Source organism: Poecilia mexicana, unplaced genomic scaffold (genome assembly GCF_051168715.1).
Source record: "Poecilia mexicana isolate PSO_F unplaced genomic scaffold, ASM5116871v1 scaffold_17, whole genome shotgun sequence".
Taxonomy (NCBI): domain Eukaryota; kingdom Metazoa; phylum Chordata; class Actinopteri; order Cyprinodontiformes; family Poeciliidae; genus Poecilia; species Poecilia mexicana.
This window is the reverse complement of record NW_028263386.1, coordinates 849,131-869,700: the sequence shown is the minus strand read 5'-3', so window position 1 is coordinate 869,700 and position 20,570 is coordinate 849,131. Positions and strand designations below refer to the sequence as shown.

Here is a 20,570-nt window from a genome sequence, read left to right as displayed (position 1 = left end):
CTCTAAAAATAGACCCAGCTGGTCCTGAGCCGAGCCAGGATCCAGTTTCTGAGGCCGAACTTTTCCGAACCCGTCCTGAAGGTTGCTCAGCCAGAACAGAACCACGGTGGAGTCCCAGAACCTGTTGGGTTTTCCCTGTAAAGTCGAAGGAGTTTTTGGGTCAGAACCAGTGTTCAGGTTCTGTTGGAGCAGTTTGAGTCAGACTGAGAACCGGGTCAGGTGTTGACCTCCAGGCCAGAAGCCCCAGAACCTTTCTGCTCGGTCCAGAAGCTTTAGTTCCCCAGAACCTTTCAGAACCTTCTGGGCTGAACTCTCCTGCTGGAACCGACCCGGTTCTTCAGATTAATGGTCAATAATCTGGTCAACATATCAATAATCTGTGGTATTTAAATCCTGAGCCTTCAGTCATCACGTTGTCATGACAACCGACTCCTGAGGGGTTTTCCAGGTGGAGGGTCAGAGGTCATCCATGGTGTTCAAATGTTTCACCGCTAAATCAGCTGCAGGAGCTGGAGGCCGGTTCTGACAGGTTCTGATGCGATGAAGCCCAAACCGGACCTGGACAGAACCTGGAGGTGGGCCCAGAAGCAGATCATGTGACCTGTGATGTCATCCAGGTGACCTGGAACCGACCTGCTGATGTTTCAGAACCGGGTCGGCCCGTATGGACCTGCTGGTCGGGTCAGGTTCTGACCTACTGGGCTGAAGCTCAGCAGCGTGATTCAGAAGTCTGATGGCGATGTGAGTCACCTGAACGCCTCACTGCTGTCAGCCGGTCTGCTGGTTCTGCTGACAGCTCTGGGTGATGCATTCACTGCCCACAGGAAACCGGAGCTTCCAGCCTCTGACTGGGTGGTGACTGCATGTTGATCGGCAGCAGGGTTTTATCCCACAGTTCCTGAACGCATCACCAGGTTTGTGGCTGTGTGGTTTTATCCTACAGTCCCTGAACGCATCACCAGATTTGTGGCTTTGTGGTTTTATCCTACAGTCCCTGAACGCATCACCAGGTTTGTGGCTGTGTGGTTTTATCCTACAGTCCCTGAACGCATCACCAGATTTGTGGCTGTGTGGTTTTTATCCTACAGTTCCTGAACGCATCACTAGGTTTGTGGCTGTGTGGTTTTATCCTACAGTTCCTGAACGCATCACCAGGTTTGTGGCTGTGTGGTTTTATCCCACAGTTCCTGAACGCATCACCAGAACCCTCTCAGGTTGTGATGTCAGCAGCCGGTTCTGTCAGTTGATCTCACCCTGCTGGACTCTGGCGCCGGTACCGGATCCTCCCTGCTGGACCGGTGCCATGCCGCCTTCAGGGTCAGCTTCTCTGTAGGACGTTCTGGTTCTGGGTTTTGCCGGGCCTGCTGGATTCTCTCGGATTGTTTCTGTTTGGGTCAAGATAAAAACATCTTCCTGGTTCCAGGCCCGGTTCGGCCCGGTTCTTCTCAGGTTTTATTGGTCAGGTGTCGGTTGAGCCTTCATCCTCGGGACAAAGTTCTGGTCCAGAACCAGAACAGGACCCATTTAACATGCAGTGACCCGGTTTCGATCCAGTTTGCGATGTCCTCCACCAGTTCTGATCCTAGAATGGTCCAGACAGTCTGGTTCTGACTCTGGTTCCTTCGGGTCCTGGCTGGTTAGGATCAGAACCAGAACCGTGCTGTTTGGGTTTGGACCCAGACGGTCTGTTAGTCCTGTCAGTCTGCAGGTTCTACAGGACAATGGAGCCGGGTCGGGAGGAACTTTCCATTTCCTCCCGACCCGGCCCGGTGGGGGGGAGGCCAGGATTTCCTCTCTGGACAAACAGCGCCGGCCCAAAATAAGCCCGGTTCTATTTCTGGACCCGGAGTGGAAAAGCACAACTGGACCGCCTCCGCAGAACAGAACCGTCCAGAACGCTGCTGGACTTCTGGTTCTGGTTCCTGGGATCCAGACTGGACTGGTTTCTCTCCCAGGTCTGGTACCGGTTCTGGTACCAGATCAACATCCTGTTTTTAAAGCAGCAGGCTACGGCAGGCAGTTTGAGCATAAAATCGTCTTCATCTGTTTCTAAAAACGAGTTTTGAAACAAAAACTGACCAGAAATGTAAATTTATCTACATTTACATTTCAGCAGATCAAAACTGCTTGTGTTGCACAAACGATGTGATTATTATGACATAAACTTTATTATGACAAGTCAAAATTACGTTTGTAGGTAATGCAGGTACTGCTGCAGAAATCTGGAAACATTGCAACTTCAAAACAGCTTTGAAGAGCTGAAAGTTCGATTTGCTGAGTCATAATTTATTTTCACAATACCTGCAGTTTAACTTAGACCAGATGAATTATTTATACATATTTATATATTTTATCTGAAGTTGCGTTCAAGATCTGTCCACTTCAGCCAAGAGGAGCAGCGTCTTCCTCAGGAATCTGAACCACCGGCTGAGTTCAGGAAGCTCAACTTCCTGTTTGTCTCCTGAAACAGGACCGGGTCGGTTCTGCTGGGTGGAAGAACCAGCAGCAGTTTTCCTGTTTCCTCCCTGCAGCTGATTGAAGGAATCCGGGTTTTTGTTTACATTCCTGAGCGGGCTGAACAGACGGCCAACAGGAAGTAATCTGATTACTTTAGGGGTGGCTGAACAGGCGGCCAACAGGAAGTAATCTGATTACTTTAGGGGTGGCTGAACAGGCGGCCAACAGGAAGTAATCTGATTACTTTAGGGGTGGCTGAACAGGCGGCCAACAGGAAGTAATCTGATTACTTTAGGGGTGGCTGAACAGGCGGCCAACAGGAAGTAATCTGATTACTTTGGGGTGGCTGAACAGGCGGCCAACAGGAAGTAATCTGATTACTTTAGGGTGGCTGAACAGGCGGCCAACAGGAAGTAATCTGATTACTTTAGGGTGGCTGAACAGGCGGCCAACAGGAAGTAATCTGATTACTTTAGGGTGGCTGAACAGGCGGCCAACAGGAAGTAATCTGATTACTTTAGGGTGGCTGAACAGGCGGCCAACAGGAAGTAATCTGATTACTTTAGGGTGGCTGAACAGGCGGCCAACAGGAAGTAATCTGATTACTTTAGGGTGGCGGCTGTGGCCCCAGAGCAGGAGAGGAAACGTCCTGCAGAGGAACTGAAGCTTGTTCCTCTTCACGTTCTGCTCTGAAAGCTTCCTCCTTCTGGATCCGACCTCTGACCTTTGGCCCTGAGTAGATCCGAGACAGGTCCAGGTTCAAACTGTTCCTAAAAGTCGGATCAGTTTCCTCCTGAAGTTTGGACGGTGGGATCCTCCTCCCTGCTGGCCTCAGGTCAGAACCAGAGCCGGGTTTCCACCAGCTTGATGACCTAATCCATGACATCATCAGACAGTGACTAAAACAGGAAGTGACTGTGAGGTAAGGCAGCTGCTGGACTGGGAACATTAGCTCATTGAGCTGCAGAAACCGGATCAGAACCGTCCAGGACCTCCTGAGACGCGGCTGTGTTAAAGCTGCAGAGCGAATTTTTATAAAACTTGTTTTTCTGCCTCAGTTCAATCAGTTTATGAATCAGATCATCTGAGCTGCTACTCAGTCAGAGCCAGGAGGCGGGGCTTAGCGCTGCCAATCATCTTTGACTTATTTACTTTTTGTTTTCTGGCAAAGAAACCTGGAAGTTCTGGAAACCCAACAGAACTGAAGTCAGAGATATTTGAAGGAAAATTGCCGCTGGATTTAAAGAGTTCTTGGATTTCAGGATTTATTCATTGGTTTTTATGTTTTGAACAAAAACATTTCCCAGCTTCAGTTTGTCACATTTTCCGGACTGAAATGGGAACGTTTGCTGAGCGCTGTCTGGGTCCGGCTAGACAGTCCAGCCTGGCGGTCCGGCCTGGCGGTCCGGCCTGGCGGTCCGGCCTGGCGGTCCGGCCTGAGCGGTCCGGCCTGAGCGGTCCGGCCTGGACGGTCCGGCCTGGGCGGTCCGGCCTGGCGGTCCGGCCTGGACGGTCCGGCCTGGGTGGTCCGGCCTGGCAGACCGGGTCGGGTTTTCCTGTTGTGTCTGGATGAAACGGGAACGTTGATCCTCCCTCTGAGTTGCTGTCGTCCAGGTTTTGTGTCTGGAATGTTTGGCATGTTTCCTCCTCTGGGCCAGGTTTCCCTCTCCTGCCTTCCTCTCAGGCCCGGTTCTTTGGCCCAGTTCTTGCCCCGGTTCCGGGGCCCGGTGATTTTTACGGGCTGGAATGTTTGGCTTCCGGGCTGCCGGCCAGGAAATGGATGGGATTCCAGTGGTAGGTCAGGCCTGGGGGGCGAGCGTGTCTGGGTGCTGATGTAAGCAGAGCGCGGGCCGGGTCGGGTCAGAACAGGAACCAGAACCTGCAGAATGAACAGAGGTTATGGTTTAACCAGCAGGTGAACTCGCTGCAGTTCCCATGAAGTTTATGTTTCCAGTAAAACAGAAGTTCAGACGGTGCTGGGAGGGTTACTGGTCCAGTCTGACTCACTGGTATTTTTACTCCGTTTCCAGGAAGTGACATCACTTCTCTCCTTCACATTGCAGCTCATCCTGTCCTGCTGCCAGCTCAGACTTACAGGCTGTGAACCAGCAGAAATCATGAAGTTCATGGGAATATTTCTGAAGCTTCCACAGCCAGGGGAAAACGGCCGAATGGATCAGAACCAGAAAACCGGGTCTTCTGGTTCTGATCAGTGATCTGGAGTAAAAATCAAACAGCTTCATAGTTTTAGTGTGAATATTAGCTCTTAGTAGGAGCCATAGGGGGCGCTCTTATAGTTTTTGGGTAGTGGGAAAATTTTTCTAAAAAGCTGAACTGAACTTTTCTGTAAGTCTGACAAAGATGTATGAGTCTCCTTTCAGCCGGCTGGCTGACAGTGTGCAGCAACGTGTGGGGGAGGGGCAGTGGTGCATTACTGGGTGTTACTTTCAGCTGAAGAAAGTTTTGCACCTTACACTGTAGGAGTGTTGTGACGGACAAATGTAGCCTTTGAAACGGTAACTTGATTAAAATATCTGTAAACTGATACTTGATCCCTCAGACTCTGATTTATTTGTATCATTCAGCAGTGAATTATGACTGCAGGATCTTTAGTAAATAAATAAAACTTACTTTGAGTCTCACAGAAAACAAAGGCATGAAGACCAACAAACTGCGACACTTCAGTACCGACTCGTTCAATGGTCAGCAGAATAATCCGACATTTCAGTTCTGGAGCCACAGAGGAAGGGAAATACTGGCTGACTGACCAGAACATTGATCAAGACCCGGAACCACAGATCCCACCTGCTGGTGTGGTTCTGATGTCAGGTTGGAGTCTGTGTTGAAAATGAGGTCCGGTCCTGGTTCTGGTTCCAGAACCTCTTCCATCCAGGCAGGCCTTTATGTTTCTGATGTTCAGGTCACGATGCAGAAGGAACTGATGAGCTTCATCAGTTTCATCGACCTTCCCGTCTCTGGGAGTTCTGTGGCGTTTTTCTGGGATATTTTCTTAAGGCGGTCAGCAGAGAATGTGATGTGACGCTGACCATTCCCAGTTTGGTCCCAGTTTGGTCCCAGTTTGGTTCCAGCTTGTTCCCAGTTTGTTCCCAGCTTGGTCCCAGTTTGGTTCCAGTTTGGTCTCAGTTTGGTTCCAGTTTGTTCCCAGCTTGTTCCCAGTTTGGTCCCAGTTTGGTTCCATTTTGGTCTCAGTTTGTTCCCAGCTTGGTCCCAGTTTGGTTCCAGTTTGTTCCCAGCTTGGTCCCAGTTTGGTCCCAGTTTGTTCCCAGTTTGTTCCCAGCTTGTTCCCAGTTTGTTCCCAGCTTGGTCCCAGTTTGGTTCCAGTTTGGTCCCAGTTTGTTCCCAGTTTGGTTCCAGTTTGGTTCCAGCTTGTTCCCAGCTTGTTCCCAGTTTGGTCCCAGTTTGGTTCCAGTTTGGTCCCAGTTTGTTCCCAGTTTGGTCCCAGTTTGGTTCCAGTTTGTTCTCAGTTTGGTCCCAGTTTGTTCCCAGCTTGTTCCCAGTTTGGTCCCAGTTTGGTCCCAGTTTGTTCCCAGTTTGGTCCCAGTTTGGTTCCAGTTTGTTCCCAGTTTGGTCCCAGTTTGGTCTCAGCTTGGTTCCAGTTTGTTCCCAGTTTGGTCCCAGTTTGGTTCCAGTTTGTTCCCAGTTTGGTCCCAGTTTGGTCTCAGCTTGGTTCCACTTTGGTCCCAGCTTGTTCCCAGTTTGTTCCCAGCTTGTTCCCAGCTTGGTCCCAGTTTGGTTCCAGTAGGGCTGAAACGATTCCTCGAATGATTCGAGTACCTCGATTACTAAAATTCCTCGAGGAAAATTTACCTGCCTCAAGCTTCGTTAATTTATGTTTTATTAGTTAGCGCACCGTGTTCCGGCCGGGACTTCATTTGCGTTGCGCGGAGCTCTCACTTCCGCCTCTGAGTTGTTGACAAAAGCTAAGTCTCAGCGGCATAAAGTCCAATCTTCAAGATTGGCCCGTGGGGATTTTATTGATTGATGATAATGCCCGACTTTTTATCGTTTTTGGGGAACCAATAAGCATCCTTAAAATGACTGGGGGAATGCCTGGAGTACGGCAGCATTTCTCCTCCGGGGCTGCTGGTTGAAAGCGAACGGCGGGAAGAGCGCTGAGGTGAGCGGATAGACTGAACAGGGCGGGCGGCTGAGTAGCTGATGCTTACCGTGTAAATGTAGCTTTACCGACGAACCGCACAATAAATTTCATATCCCGGTCTGAAGAAACGGGTGGCGGAGCGCATCGTACATGGCTGGTAGATGAGTTTCTGAGTGTGACCAGTGAAGGTGTCGTAAATATCCCGTATTGCTTCCCCCCGTGTTCGTCCCCCGGTCTAACGGTTCGTCAGTCCGCTGGTCTATTTCCTCCCCTCCACCCCATGTTCGTTCATTCGCCCTCTCCTCCCACTCCAGGCGGCATTTCCCGTATTTTCAAACCCAAAGCGTGACAGGTTAGGTGGCAAGGTGAGTTTAATTAATCTATTAAACTCACTGAAGATGAATACATAAACTAAAAGCTGGATTGTAGACATTTTTATAAGCATATTTATGAGCCTGCCTCTTTGTTATTAAATTCAATATAATTTCAGATTTTTCTATAACTTTTCTTCTGGTTAACTTAGAAAGTGAGCTATTATTGTTACAGGTTAGTTTTCTAAACTACAAAAAAGCAACTGTTAGGGATGCTCAAATATGAAAAATTGGACTGATATTGATATCTGATAGTAACACCGGTATTATGCCAGATTTACCAATATTTCATTTTATAATTTTTTTTTTATCCGATTACTCGATTAATCGTAAGAATAATCGATAGATTACTCGATTACTAAAATATTCGTTTACAACAGCCCTAGGTTCCAGTTGGTCCCAACTTGGTTCCAGTTGGTCCCAACTTGGTCCCAGTTTGGTCCCAGGTGAGGCTGCAGGTGTGAAGCTCCTCGTCTGAGAGGTGGGATTGGTTTCTGTCAGGTTTCTGTTCCCAGTGGACTCCAGACCCGCTCAGATGAAACCAGTTTGCGCTGCCAGCAGCAGCAGCGTTGATGCAGGACGGTCCTGTCTCGGTCGTTAGAGTGGAGCATTAATAAATGATGTTGGAAGTGACGGCGACTTCTTCTGCTTCCCCGCGTTCCTCTGTCCCAATGAATCATTTATCAGCTAAAGACCTCCTGACTTTCCTGGTGTTGGACGAAGCGGATAAACATCCCGATCCTTCTGACTCCCTGAGCTCCTCCTGGGAAGCAGCGCCTGGATGACTTGGCTCTGGTTTGGATTCTTGGGATTATCATCACCGGGTCTTAGCGCTGACCCAGATGCAGCGGTGCCGTCCAGGACACCCGCCGCTTCCTGATCCCATCAGCTCCGAATGTGGGTCAGTGAGCAGAGAGCTTTTCACAGCTCCACCTGTTCCAGCCCCACAGGACACCTGGAGGGTTAGTTGGGAAACCCAGGTCTGGATTTCTCCTTCCTCATTTCTCCTCAGATACTTCAGAATCTGTTCAACCTTTAAAAGCTGCAGTTATTCCACCCATAAATCTTCCTCCCCTCCAACAAGAAACCAGTTTCAGGAGATGTTAGATGTTGAGGTGAAGGAATATAATGTATAAACTCTTTAATCCGATTCCCAGTTTTCCAAGGTGTTCCCAGGTGGCCTCAGGACCACCTGGGAACGCCTCAGGGCCAAAGGGGAACGCCTCAGGACCACCTGGGAACGCCTCAGGGCCAAAGGGGAACGCCTCTGGGCCACCTGGGAACGCCTCAGGACCACCTGGGAACGCCTCAGGGCCAAAGGGGAACGCCTCTGGGCCACCTGGGAATGCCTCTGGGCCACCTGGGAACGCCTCTGGGCCACCTGGGAATGCCTCTGGGCCACCTGGGAACGCCTCTGGGCCACCTGGGAACGCCTCAGGGCCAAAGGGGAACGCCTCTGGGCCACCTGGGAACGCCTCAGGGCCACCTGGGAACACCTCGGGGCCACCTGGGAATGCCTCGGGGCCACCTGGGAATGCCTCAGGGAATGCCTCAGGGCCACCTGGGAATGCCTCTGGGCCACCTGGGAACGCCTCTGGGCCACCTGGGAACGCCTCAGGGCCAAAGGGGAACGCCTCTGGGCCACCTGGGAACGCCTCAGGGCCACCTGGGAACACCTCGGGGCCACCTGGGAACGCCTCGGGGCCACCTGGGAATGCCTCAGGGAATGCCTCAGGGCCACCTGGGAAACGCCACAGGGCCACCTGGGAACGCCTCAGGGCCACCTGGGAACGCCTCGGGGCCACCTGGGAACTCCTCGGGGCCACCTGGGAACTCCTCGGGGCCACCTGGGAACGCCTCGGGGCCACCTGGGAACGCCTCGGGGCCACCTGGGAACTCCTCGGGGCCACCTGGGAACGCCTCGGGGCCACCTGGGAACTCCTCGGGGCCACCTGGGAACGCCTCGGGGCCACCTGGGAACGCCTCGGGGCCACCTGGGAACGCCTCGGGGCCACCTGGGAACGCCTCGGGGCCACCTGGGAATGCCTCAGGGAATGCCTCAGGGCCACCTGGGAAACGCCTCAGGGCCACCTGGGAACGCCTCAGGACCACCTGGGAACGCCTCGGGGCCACCTGGGAACGCCTTGGGGCCACCTGGGAACTCCTCGGGGCCACCTGGGAACTCCTCGGGGCCACCTGGGAACTCCTCGGGGCCACCTGGGAATGCCTCGGGGCCACCTGGGAACGCCTCAGGGCCACCTGGGAACGCCTCGGGGCCACCTGGGAACTCCTCGGGGCCACCTGGGAACGCCTCGGGGCCACCTGGGAATGCCTCAGGGAATACCTCAGATCCACCTGGGAACGCCTCAAGGCCAAAGGGGAACGCCTCAGGACCACCTGGGAACGCCTCGGGGCCAAAGGGGAACGCCTCAGGGCCAAAGGGGAACGCCTCAGGGCCAAAGGGGAACGCCTCAGGGCCAAAGGGGAACGCCTCAAGGCCAAAGGGGAACGCCTCAGGGCCACCTGGGAACGCCTCGGGGCCACCTGGGAACGCCTCGGGGCCACCTGGGAACGCCTCGGGGCCACCTGGGAACGCCTCGGGGCCACCTGGGAACGCCTCAGGGCCACCTGGGAACGCCTCGGGGCCACCCAGTGGCTTTGATCGCGTTGCACCAAGACTTCTCCGGCCAACCCTCAAGTATCAGGTGGAGGTCTGCTGGAGACAGATGGCTGAACTGGAATCGCTGTGCTTTCGAAATCCAGTTTCATTTTGAGAAAAAACTTCTGGAGAAGCAGCAGAGGGACTGAGAACGATACATGTGTGTAAATAAAGAAGGTTCTCAGATGTGTGTCAGCTTTCGGTTCCTGTTTTATTAATAATCCCACACACACACTCTCACACAGCAGATCAGTGGAGACATTGTGGTGTGACGAAACCATCGCTGCTGAGGTAAAAGCACGCTGGGTTGAGGTTTCCTGTGGAAGCCCTGCTCTTCATTGGTTCCGGACTCTGTGGACCAGAACCAGGGAGACACTGGACCCTGGAGTGAACTGGGTTCAGAGCGGTTCTGATCAGGGTGTGGAGCCATAAACCAGTTTTTCTTCAGACAGGAAACCACAGTCTGCTGGTTTACAGTCTGCTGCCATCTGATTGGCTGAGGCTCGCTCTTCCTCTGACTGACTTCCTCCCAGGAAGACGCTCGCTCGCTCGTTCACTGCCTGTTGAGAAACAGCAGCATGACGACGACTTGAGGGCCCAGCGCCGTCGAGTTTGGACCAGAACCCTGCTGTCGGGTTTGAATTATGACCCATCTAGAACCCGGCTGTAGAACCGGCGGAGTTGCTGCGCCTTGAACCGAGCCCATCTGGTCTGGACCATGAGTGGGAGTGGAACTCCCCCTGAGGGCCTTGAGGGCCCGGTTCAGCCCGGTCCGTACCACTGGCACCTCTACAGGAAACCCTGGAGGGCGTTTGAGCCTGAGCCCGGTTCTGAGCAGCCATTGGACCGATACCAGTGGAGAACATCTGAAGACCACAACCTGGAGCGCCCTCAGCTGTTCGGCCTGCTCAAAACCAGCACCCTGCCCCGGCGGCGGAACCAGAACCAGGATCCAGACAAGCATGGATCTCTGCGCAGGATCATTCCCTTCTTCCGGTCCATGTCAGAACCTGGTGCCGCCGACAGCTCGGACAGAACGCCGCTCAGGAAAGCCGGATCAGACGCCGAGCGCAGAGCGCCGTCCGTCAGCAGCTTCATCAGTACGCTGTCCCGCCGGATCAGCCGGGTTCTGAGAGACGAGCCGGAACCAGAGTCCGGTAGGAGAATGAAGCCGCTTCACCTTTAGCTGTTTGTGTAAAGATCAGAGGAGAAACATCAGCTCTGCTGATTGGTTCTCCTCTCTTCCTGTTTATCTGATCGCCTTGTTAGACCCAAACAAACATCCTCGGCTCATAGAACCAAACCGGGTTGCAGAGGATGGGACCTTCACAATCTGTCCATGTTCTACATTATTCCGTCTTAAAACAGAGAAAATAGAAGATAGTTTCTTCTAAATCTATTGAATGTCACACAGTATGCAGATGAAACTGGTGATTTTATCTGGTCTCTGTAAAACCTGCTGCTCTGCCTTGAAATAATTTTATTGTAAACTCAGAGAGCTGGTGACAGACTTCTGCATCCTATGTGCACAAAGGAGCAGTATAGCAGATCCTTCCTCCCAGCAGCTGATAGACTCTAAAACCATCACTGTTCCCATCAGTCAATGTCTTTGACTGCCTGTCACTTTTCTGTAGGGAACCAAAATTCCACCTTTGTGGGACAATGAAGTATATTTCTATTCTATTCTAGAAATGTGGCAGAAGCAGAAATAACTACAACAAAACCATCATTAATTGTTCAAAAACCTTTAAGTTCACATAAAAGAGGAAAAAACTCAACAACTCTGTCTTAATGATTGGATGTTTCCAGATTAGAAACATAGAGGCAAGATGTTAACTCCTGTAGTTTGAGTTTCTTTCTCATTGACTTTTTCTCTTGGAACATTAATTTTTTCCAACTTTGAATAAACACATTTTGGTCTTTAATGTCAAAGTTGAACACCGACGTGTGACGGATTTGATTGACGACAGACGAATGTTTCTGAGGTCTTCCTTGAAACCAGCACTGGGTGAATGATGCAGATGAACCAACCGTTGCCCCAGAGACTGTAAGCCCACCGGGGTCCTCTCCCTCCATCTCATTCTTGAAGTGTTTGCAGACCAGAGGCTGTTATCCTTCCACAGAGACCTGTGGTCCCCGTCTAGTGGGCCACTGTGGGACGTACCAGACCCCCCTTTGATTCACAGGAACTCCAGGATACTGGGATCCATCCAGACCTTCAACCTTCATATAGCTTCACCTCTTTCAGGTTGGATACACTTACTGAGACCCACCCAGCAAGTCTCTGGGTCTGTTCAGGTACCAGTTAGTGTGGGACGTTGCAGGTTAGGTTCTTCACCATCATTGGCTGCTTTAGCTGTTCATGAAGATGGGTTTGTTTTTGTGGCTGTTTGGAGGCAGAACGTGTTCCTGCAGCTCTGTTTGTCTACACCTCAGTGGTGTTTACCTGCCAGAACAGACCGTCCCTTTAAATCAGCTCATTGTTCGCCCTTCACGCTCTGCAGGCTGCAAACGCAGCGTAAATCATCCAGTTCAGGCAGATCAGAGGCTGAAGAGCTTCACAAAACTGGCCCTCAAACTTCCAGCTTCTGCTCCTCCTCTGGTTAACCTCTGACCTCAGAACCAGGATGTGGTCAACCCAGCAGTTTCAGTCTGAGGGATGATTTTCCTTCAGGAGGAACGTTGGTTAGATGGAGGATTTGGAAGAAGGTTTAATTGATTTGCTCTGACATGCCGTCATGTGAGAAGAACGGTGGAGCTGGGGCCGGAGGTTTCACATGTCCTCCTCATGTGACGGTTCTCTGCAGGGAGACGAACAGATTCGGTCACTTCAACCTCAAAACGATCCAAGCTTCTGTCACTGCAGGTCCGGATCGGTCCAGTTCCGGCATAAAGAACCCACATTACAGCTTCTGTTAGCTCTGACTGTGGAGTCATGAAGCTCCAAAACGAAGGCCTGTAGAAAAGCTGCTCATAAATGTCTCGTCACTAAACGACATCAACAGGAAGCAGACGAACATGGCTCCTGCTGAGCAGCTGGACAGTTTTATTTGGACACTGCAGCAGACAGGAAGTTGGACTGGTGATGTTTTCAGTTCCAGCTGTAGGATGGAAAACTGCCTGGTTCTCCAGACTGGTTCTGCAGACTGGTTCTCCAGACTGGTTCTGCAGACTGGTTCTGCAGACTTCCTGCTGGTTTTCTGTAGTGGACGTCTGCAGCTCTCTGGGTTCCTGGTGGATTAGTTCTACATTCTAGTATTTCTAGAACAATTTCTAGTATTTGCGGAACTTTTCATGCTAATGATAGCATGCTAGCTTTTCTTGATGCTCTTTATGCTAACATTAGCCTACTGTGTGGACTTTCTTTCATGTCTATATTAGCCGTGTAATAGTAGCATGTTACATGTGTTATCCTTTCCAGCTAACGTTAACATTGTTTTCATATTTTCACCAGGGAAATGGCACACTGCATTGCATTCTGGGATTGTTTGGGCCTTACTGTCTTCTCTGCTAAACATTTGACTGTTGGCAGCGTTTCTATGAAAAAGTGGTCGGTTTGCCTGAGCCTGTAGCAGCATAACTACAGGCTCTGGATAACCTAAACTCCTAGCATGAGTCATGAAAGAAGCAGAGAAGTTTGTGTTTACTGTGAGAGACTGCAGGCTGCAATCAGGAGGCTCTTAAATGTGTTGGATCCATTTGAGCTTCCATAGCCAGGAGGGAGCCTGCAGACTTTTGTTGACATTCTGAAAATGTAAAAAAATATATCCATTATAGTTGGTGTGTTTCATCACTGACCATTGAGCACATGGTTATAAACTCAACGTAGTTCAGCACACATCAGTCTATCTGATGATGAAGCCTGGACCAACCATTGTGAGTAGCTGCAGCTAACTCTGTCATCCAGAATCGTTTCATGTTAAAATTATTACGCTAATGTTAGCAAGCTTACTGTTCTATTAAGAGAGAGTTGGATTAGCATGCTATCAATGCTAACATTAGCTACTGTGTTAATTTTTGGTAGTTTTTCATGTTCATATTTACATGATAATGTTAGCTAACTGTTGTTTTTGGCATTGACCTTTTGCTACTATGTCACTTCATCATGTGAGGCGCCATGACTGACGTCGGAAGTGAGGGACTTAAGTAATGAATGGAGTAGCTGTGATTGTTTACCAAACTCGGTTTTGCTAATGTAGCAGCCGCGGCTTCTGTTTGTTCTAGTTGAGATGATTTGTCTGTGGAAGTGGATTGAATAGCTAGCTTAGAAACCGACCCTTACCTTTCTCTCAGAACATTGGTTGATTTGATCAAGTCATTTACTTTACTTGAATTTTTGCCGTTCTCTTAAATTGTACAAAAGTTTAGATGTTTACCAGTTTTGTTCGTGCATGGTGCTGAATGGTCGTTTTCTCCAGGGTTACTAATTAAATGCACATCTTCTCCATGGTGCAATATTTGATTGCATCTCACTAATCTTACTTACCGATAAGGTTTATGAACATTAATCTTCTCACATTGGGAAAAGTATTCACTGCAAATCCAGAAATACACCCAGCCCTTATGGTTGACGGCTGCTGTCCATCGCAGACTTCTCTGCTCATCAAAAGGTTTGCATCCTTTCCAGTTTTCAGCTGCACAGCACCCTACATTTCACAGTGGGATCGACGAAATGAAGCACATCAGAGTTTAGGCCACCAGCTGTCTGTTGTTTTGACCAGCTCTACAGACGTTAAGGTACTCAGGCTGTTTGGACGTTTGTCACGGCGCAGTTGGCCGCTTTGTGCTCATTTCAGCATTAGCTCACTGATGCTAGCTGGCAGTAGCAGTATTTAGTATTTTATAATAACTTTGGTGCACTAATATTAGCATGTTGTTTTCTTTTGTGTATGCTAACGTTTCCATACTATGTCAGTGTGCTAACTGTGTTAGCTGTTTTCTCTGGATTATTCAGGACTGGTTCTGGTTCTGGTTCTGGTTTGTTGTTATTCTTCTAGCGAACTAGATGTGTTAAGTCGGGTATTTCCATGTTAATGTTAGCATGTTATTACACTGATGTTAGGATTGTGTTACTGTTCCTGTCTTTGATACACAGTACAAAGTACCTTCACATGAGCTGCTGTTGCTGATTATAAATGGTCTGAAGTGCTGAAGGTTGTGATGGGTGTGTTAGGAAATGCAGCAGGCTGCCTGCGATGTGGTGAAGATTGCACTAAGTTCTGAGCATGCAGAGCCTTTTGGGGATGTTGTTATCAGGTGGGGAGTCTGTGGCAGACTGTCATGGCCGCCGGTCTGGTTGGACGCCGTCCATGCTGGTTCCTGGGCTCTGGCCTGTTTTCACTCATTAACATGATGATGGTTCTGATCCAGATCAGGAAAAGTCAGACGCGTCAGGGTGTCAAACAGGGTCGGCTTCTAGTAAACATGTGAACAGAGACGCTCAGTGAGAGTTTTCTCCAGGCTGCCGCAGTGCATGCTGGGTAATAAAAACCACAGAGTTCTCACTTCTCACAAATAGAGGCCTGAGTCAGCGAACTGCTGCTGCTTTAATGAGAAACCTGGAGACAGAGCTGACCGAGCAGCCGCCCGGCCCGCCACGGGACGCTGTTGCAGTCTGGGTCCGGCAGAACCGGGTTCTGGTAACTCTGGGTTCTGGTTGTAAGGAGCTGGGAATGTTGTTCCAGTGTTTGGGAATCCCAGCCAGGAGTGACTCCTCCTTTTGTATGGAAATGATCCTTTCAGAATAAAAGCCCATGCAGAACAAAGGGAGGCTCATTAACCTTTCAGACTCCGGTGGGAACGTTGGGATTCCTGCTGTCGGCTTTGTTCCTCTCTGCTCACACTGCGGATCAGTCTGAGGTCCAGTAGAACCCAGCTTGTTGGACCCAGAACGGATCAGAACCAGCGTTCTGTGGCCTCCGGTTCTGCTTCGCCGCCCTCGGCTCTTTGCCGCCCTCTCTCTGCTCCGCTGCCCCCGTCAGCCTGATCCGAGGAGACGCCACCGTTCACCTCTGACCCCTGAAAGCCCCCCTGCCCCCACCCATCCAGTGAGTGACAGCGGAGGGGCAGAACCGGGTCTGCAGACCAGCTGTAGGCAGCAGGTTTAAATATTAAACAGAACCGCTGCCGGGTTCCACAGAGACCCGCTGGAAAAGGTTCTGATATTTGTTCTGCATGAAATATTCATGAAGAGACCTTTGAGTTTACCTGGTTCTGTTGAAGAGGCAGAGGTTCTGTTCTGGTCTCATCATTTGGTGATGAACCTTCCTGGTGGGTTCTGGTTGGCCGACCTCTGAGTTCTGTAGACGAGCTTGAACTGGACCAGGTGACTCGTGGTACCGGGTTCATTCCCACCAGGAGACTTCAGTCTGCTTCAACCCGACTCCAGTCCGTTTGCCTATAAACTCCGGTCCGGGTGGTGAGGCGTGAACGCTCATCAAACTCTGACCTCTGACCTCTGGTCCTCCAGACCTCAGTCTGGGTTCGGTTGAAGAGAACTTCAAACAGACTGGAGACCGCTCCAAAAGCAGGAAGTGGACTACAGAGCAGGGCATTCTGGGTAAATACAACCAAAGCTAACATGCTAGCCTAGCGCTAGCAGCAGAAATGGCTCCTGGTCTTTAGCCTAAAGAGAAATCCTCCAACCGCTAAAATCTGACGCCTCCATCTTGTTTCCATCTGGTGAAGAAGGAAGTTGCTCTCAGCGTCTTCAGAGGTTTTTGTGTCGTTTCCTTCAGTGGTTCTTGGTGCAGCGCCCCCACAGGCCAGGAGGGGAACAGGTTGGTTTGACTCAGAACCACAGACCAGGATGTTCTGGTTCCAGTAGAACCGGGTCAACCGGACTGAAGGAGGGAAACAGACTGAATGGTAGGATGGCTGGATCTGGATCTGGATCTGGATCTGGATCGGAACCGTCTCAGAGGTGTGTGTGTGCGTTCAGAACCGGCCCAGTGGACCTTCAGCAGGCATTGGGTCATGTTCGGGTGTAACAGGCAGAGCTCATGGTGGACAGCAGAACCTGCAGGCTCCACCAGACCCGGTCCAGTAGAACCTCACCGTTAGCTGGTGTCAGAGGTTCAGACTGGTTCTGAAACTCATCAGAGAACTGCAGCAGCTCCGTACTGCTGTGTGTGTGTGTGTGTGTGTGTGTGTGTGTGTGTGTGTGTGTGTGTGTGTGTGTGTGTGTCGTTCCCCCTCCAGTTCAATGGTCCCATCTTGATAAAGCGGTGATGTGATGTAGCTGCGCCCTGATTGGCTGGGGGCTGCCGTGTTTACAGGTTGCCATGGCGACGTGCCGTCTGCAGACAAAGCCTCTCTGTTGTCCCGTCTGCTCAGCGGCCGTTAACCCTTCGGGAGCTCCGCTCCGGTCCCGGTCCGCTCTGGGAATCCTGCTGGGAGGTTTACCGGGAGCTGGGTAACACCTGGAGCGGATCGAACCGGAACCAGAACCGGAACCCGGTACATCCAGCAGCAGCTGCTTCCCCTCTGCAGGTGAAGGGTTTTTATTCCCTCAGTTTGTCCTGCAGGGGGCAGCAGAACCTCCTCCGCCTCAGGTGTCTGGACCGGTTCTGGTTCTGCCTGGTAATGAAACCAGAACTTGATCCCAGTTGGTGCCGGTCCAGTTTCATGTAAACACAAACAGACATGCGGCTTCAGAGGAATAGCAGACATGCCTGGAGGGGACAGGCGGCCCGGTCCAAACATTCCCTCTGGAGGCTCGGCCGGGTCCGGTTTCCCTCCGGACCGAGGAAGGCCGCGGTTTAACCTGCAGGTTTTATGTCCCAGCGGTTCTGACCCGACTGCAGAGCTTACAGAACCACCGGCAGGTCCGCATTGTTCTATAGCCAGTGTTTGGTTCTGATGAATGGGTCCGGCCAGAATCTGACCCGGTTCAGATGAATCGGACCGTCTCAGCAGCAGGATGCCGTCCTGTCCTCCTTCCTGTCTTTGTTCCTTGTGTCTCTGCTGCCGGACCGGACCGGACCGGACCGGGCCGGAGTCCCAGGAGGCAGAACCGGAGCGGGTTCTGGTGGTGCCGGCTGCAGCAGGTGCGACTCCTGCATGAATTATTGCTCAGCCAGAAATAACCAGCTGACAGCAGACCCAGCTGCTGTCGGGTTCTGCTGCGGCCCGGTCCTGGTCCAGAACCAGTTCCTGATGTCCTGCAGTTTAGATTATTTTATTTAACTGTCATGAAATTAAACGATTTGATTTAAACGAGTTTCCATCCATGTTGGTTCTCCATCTGGTTCTGTTTGATAACCAGAACCTGCAGTGGTTGGTTCTGAGTGGTTCCAGTCTAACGGGGCCATCAGAACCGGGCCAGCCCGCCCGTCCTCCGGTCTGGTCTCCCTGCAGCTCTAACTTTGTGACCTCTGACCTCTGCTGAGGCGGCTGTGACACGTTGCCTCCTTTTGAACCGACGGCGCCCTCTGCTGGAGGAACAGCAGCTCTGCAGCTTCCTCTGCTGCTCCAACCAGGTCAGAACCGCCTGGTCCAGATGAGCAGAACATGTGGAGTGAAACCAGCAGCAGTTTGGGCTCGGATGTCGGACAGAAACCCGGTTCCTGAAGCGATGACTCTGGATCGTCGCATGTTAATAAAAACAAGTCAGATTTGACATTTTGTCGTTTATGTTTCATGTTCCGTTTGTAGAAACAGCAGAGAGTCGCTGATCTGCCATCAGAACCAGTCGGATCCGTTCTGGATCCGTTCTGGACCTGCTGCTACAGTAAAGTGGATCTAGTGGATCACATGGTTTGGTTTCTTTCTGCGCCGCGTTTCTCCTTTAAGGCTCCAAAAACTAAAAACTGACATCAACGACTTTAATGAGCCGATCAGAGGAAAAACGGAACAAACGTCGTTTTTATGCGACTCAGAACAAACGAAGCTGTAAAAGTGACCAATCATTTATTTTAATTCTAATATTTTAGATGAAGTTGAAGGAACAGAATAGTTAATAAAATAAATTGAACACAAAGTTTCTGTTTTATTTCTATAATAACTCCTAAACATTTGGCTAATTTTAATTTAGCATATTTATTAAATATTTATTTTTTGTGCTGAAAATCATGAAATTATTTCGAATATTAAGAGACAATTGATGACCTTTAAACCAGAAACATCAGATTTAATTAGTTTCTCCTGTGAGGATCAGAATGAGATGCTAAAAAATCATCTGCAAACATTTATGAGTTTCTGTGTTTCCTCCTCCCCTCCTCCTCCTCCTCCCCTCCTCTCCTCTTCCTCCTCCTCCTCCCCTCCTAATCTTCTCTCCTCCTCCCCTCCTCCTCCTCCTCTCCTCCTCTCCTCTTCCTCCTCCTCCTTTCCTCTCCTCCTCTCTCCTCCCCTCCTCCCCTCCTCCTCCCCTCCTCCTCTCCTCCTCCTTTCCTCTCCTCCTCTCCTCCTCCTCCTCTCCTCCTCCTCCTCCTCCTCTCCTCCTCCCCTCCTCCTCTAATCCTCTCGTCCTCCTCCTCCCCTCCTCCTCTCCTCCTCCTCCTCCTCCTCCTCTCCTCCTCCCCTCCTCCTCTAATCCTCTCCTCCTCTCCTCCTCCTCCTTTCCTCTCCTCCTCTCTCCTCCCCTCCTCTCCTCCCCTCCTCCTCTCCTCCTCCTCTCCTCCTCCTCTCCAGACGTGAAGGGCCCGCCGGCCCACCGTTTCTCGTGCGGTCAGAGCCCGTACTTGGACGGCGCCGCCTGGGAGCGAAGGTTCTGCATCCTGACGGACAGCCAGCTCATCCTGCTCAACAAGGACGAGGAGGTCCGCCCCGCTCTGACCTTTCACTTTCCTGTCCCCCCCACCGCCGCCTTCTGACCTCTGACCCCTCCGCAGGCCGCGGACCCCCAGGACGCCCCAGCCGACCCCTCCAGGGCCCGGAGCCTCCGCCGCACCGTCAGCGTCCCCTCAGAGGGACAGTTCCCAGAATTCCCGCCAGAGGGCGCCACCATGCTGGGTAGGAGCTGGGTTACCGTGGTAACGGGGTGTTGCCCTGGGTGATTGTGTAACCAGATTACTGTGTGTGTGTGTGTGTGTGTGGCCAAACCCAGCAGATTATCGGGATTAATGTGAACAAAGAGGCGGATGTGATGATATTCCAAACAGAGAGCAGTTGGTTTCTGGTGTGTGTGTGTGTGCGTGTGTGTGTGTGTGTTCATTGACAGAAATCTGTCAGATGCTTCTTTTAATCCCAAATGTTGGATTCCTGGAATATTCTGGAGTTTATCTGAATCGGGTTCAGAACCTCTGCAGCCGGTTTTGGGTTCTAACTCTGGTTCTGTTCAACAAGGTTCTGTTTAAGGTTCTGACTCCTGGCGAAGTTTCCCCTGTCTGCTGGAAGGAGTGATGCTGTGGGCCTCAACCCCTCAGAGGAGACGATCTCCACGGCAACTAATGATTCGGCATTTTAGTCGTGACTCAGCAGCTCCTGATGTTTAACCATCATGAGTGAATTCATCCCTTAGAAACAAATGAAATCCTGCATGATGAAAACACACCATGAGGCGTTCGGGTGCAGCGTGTTCAGGGGAGGTTTCCCTCCACGAGGCGTTCGGGTGCAGCGTGTCCAGGGGAGGTTTCCCTCCACGAGGCGTTCGGGTGCAGCGTGTTCAGGGGAGGTTTCCCTCCACGAGGCGTTCGGGTGCGGCGTGTTCAGGGGAGGTTTCCCTCCGCGAGGCGTTCGGGTGCAGCCTGTTCAGGGGAGGTTTCCCTCCACGAGGCGTTCGGGTGCAGCCTGTTCAGGGGAGGTTTCCCTCCACGAGGCGTTTGGGTGCGGCGTGTTCAGGGGAGGTTTCCCTCCGCGAGGCGTTTGGGTGCGGCGTGTTCAGGGGAGGTTTCCCTCCACGAGGCGTTCGGGTGCAGCGTGTTCAGGGGAGGTTTCCCTCCGCGAGGCGTTCGGGTGCAGCCTGTTCAGGGGAGGTTTCCCTCCGCGAGGCGTTTGGGTGCGGCGTGTTCAGGGGAGGTTTCCC

At 51.5% G+C, this 20,570-nt stretch overlaps 1 protein-coding gene across 5 annotated transcripts in view; it reads left to right on the top strand.

Annotated features, from left to right (window-relative positions):
* rasal2 (RAS protein activator like 2) overlaps window positions 1-20,570 on the top strand; it is a 50,164-nt gene that overhangs the window by 628 nt on the left and 28,966 nt on the right. For 2 of the 5 annotated variants that reach the window (XM_015004228.2, XM_015004223.2), the window contains exons 1-3: window positions 10,111-10,764; window positions 19,238-19,365; window positions 19,438-19,558. In XM_015004228.2, the coding sequence (XP_014859714.2) occupies window positions 10,326-10,764; window positions 19,238-19,365; window positions 19,438-19,558 (688 nt within the window). In that variant the 5' untranslated portion in view covers window positions 10,111-10,325. Of the gene's footprint in view, window positions 1-10,109; window positions 10,765-19,237; window positions 19,366-19,437; window positions 19,559-20,570 lie in introns of those variants that run through there. The other 3 variants (XM_015004227.2, XM_015004225.2, XM_015004229.2) reach the window with 3 other exon arrangements.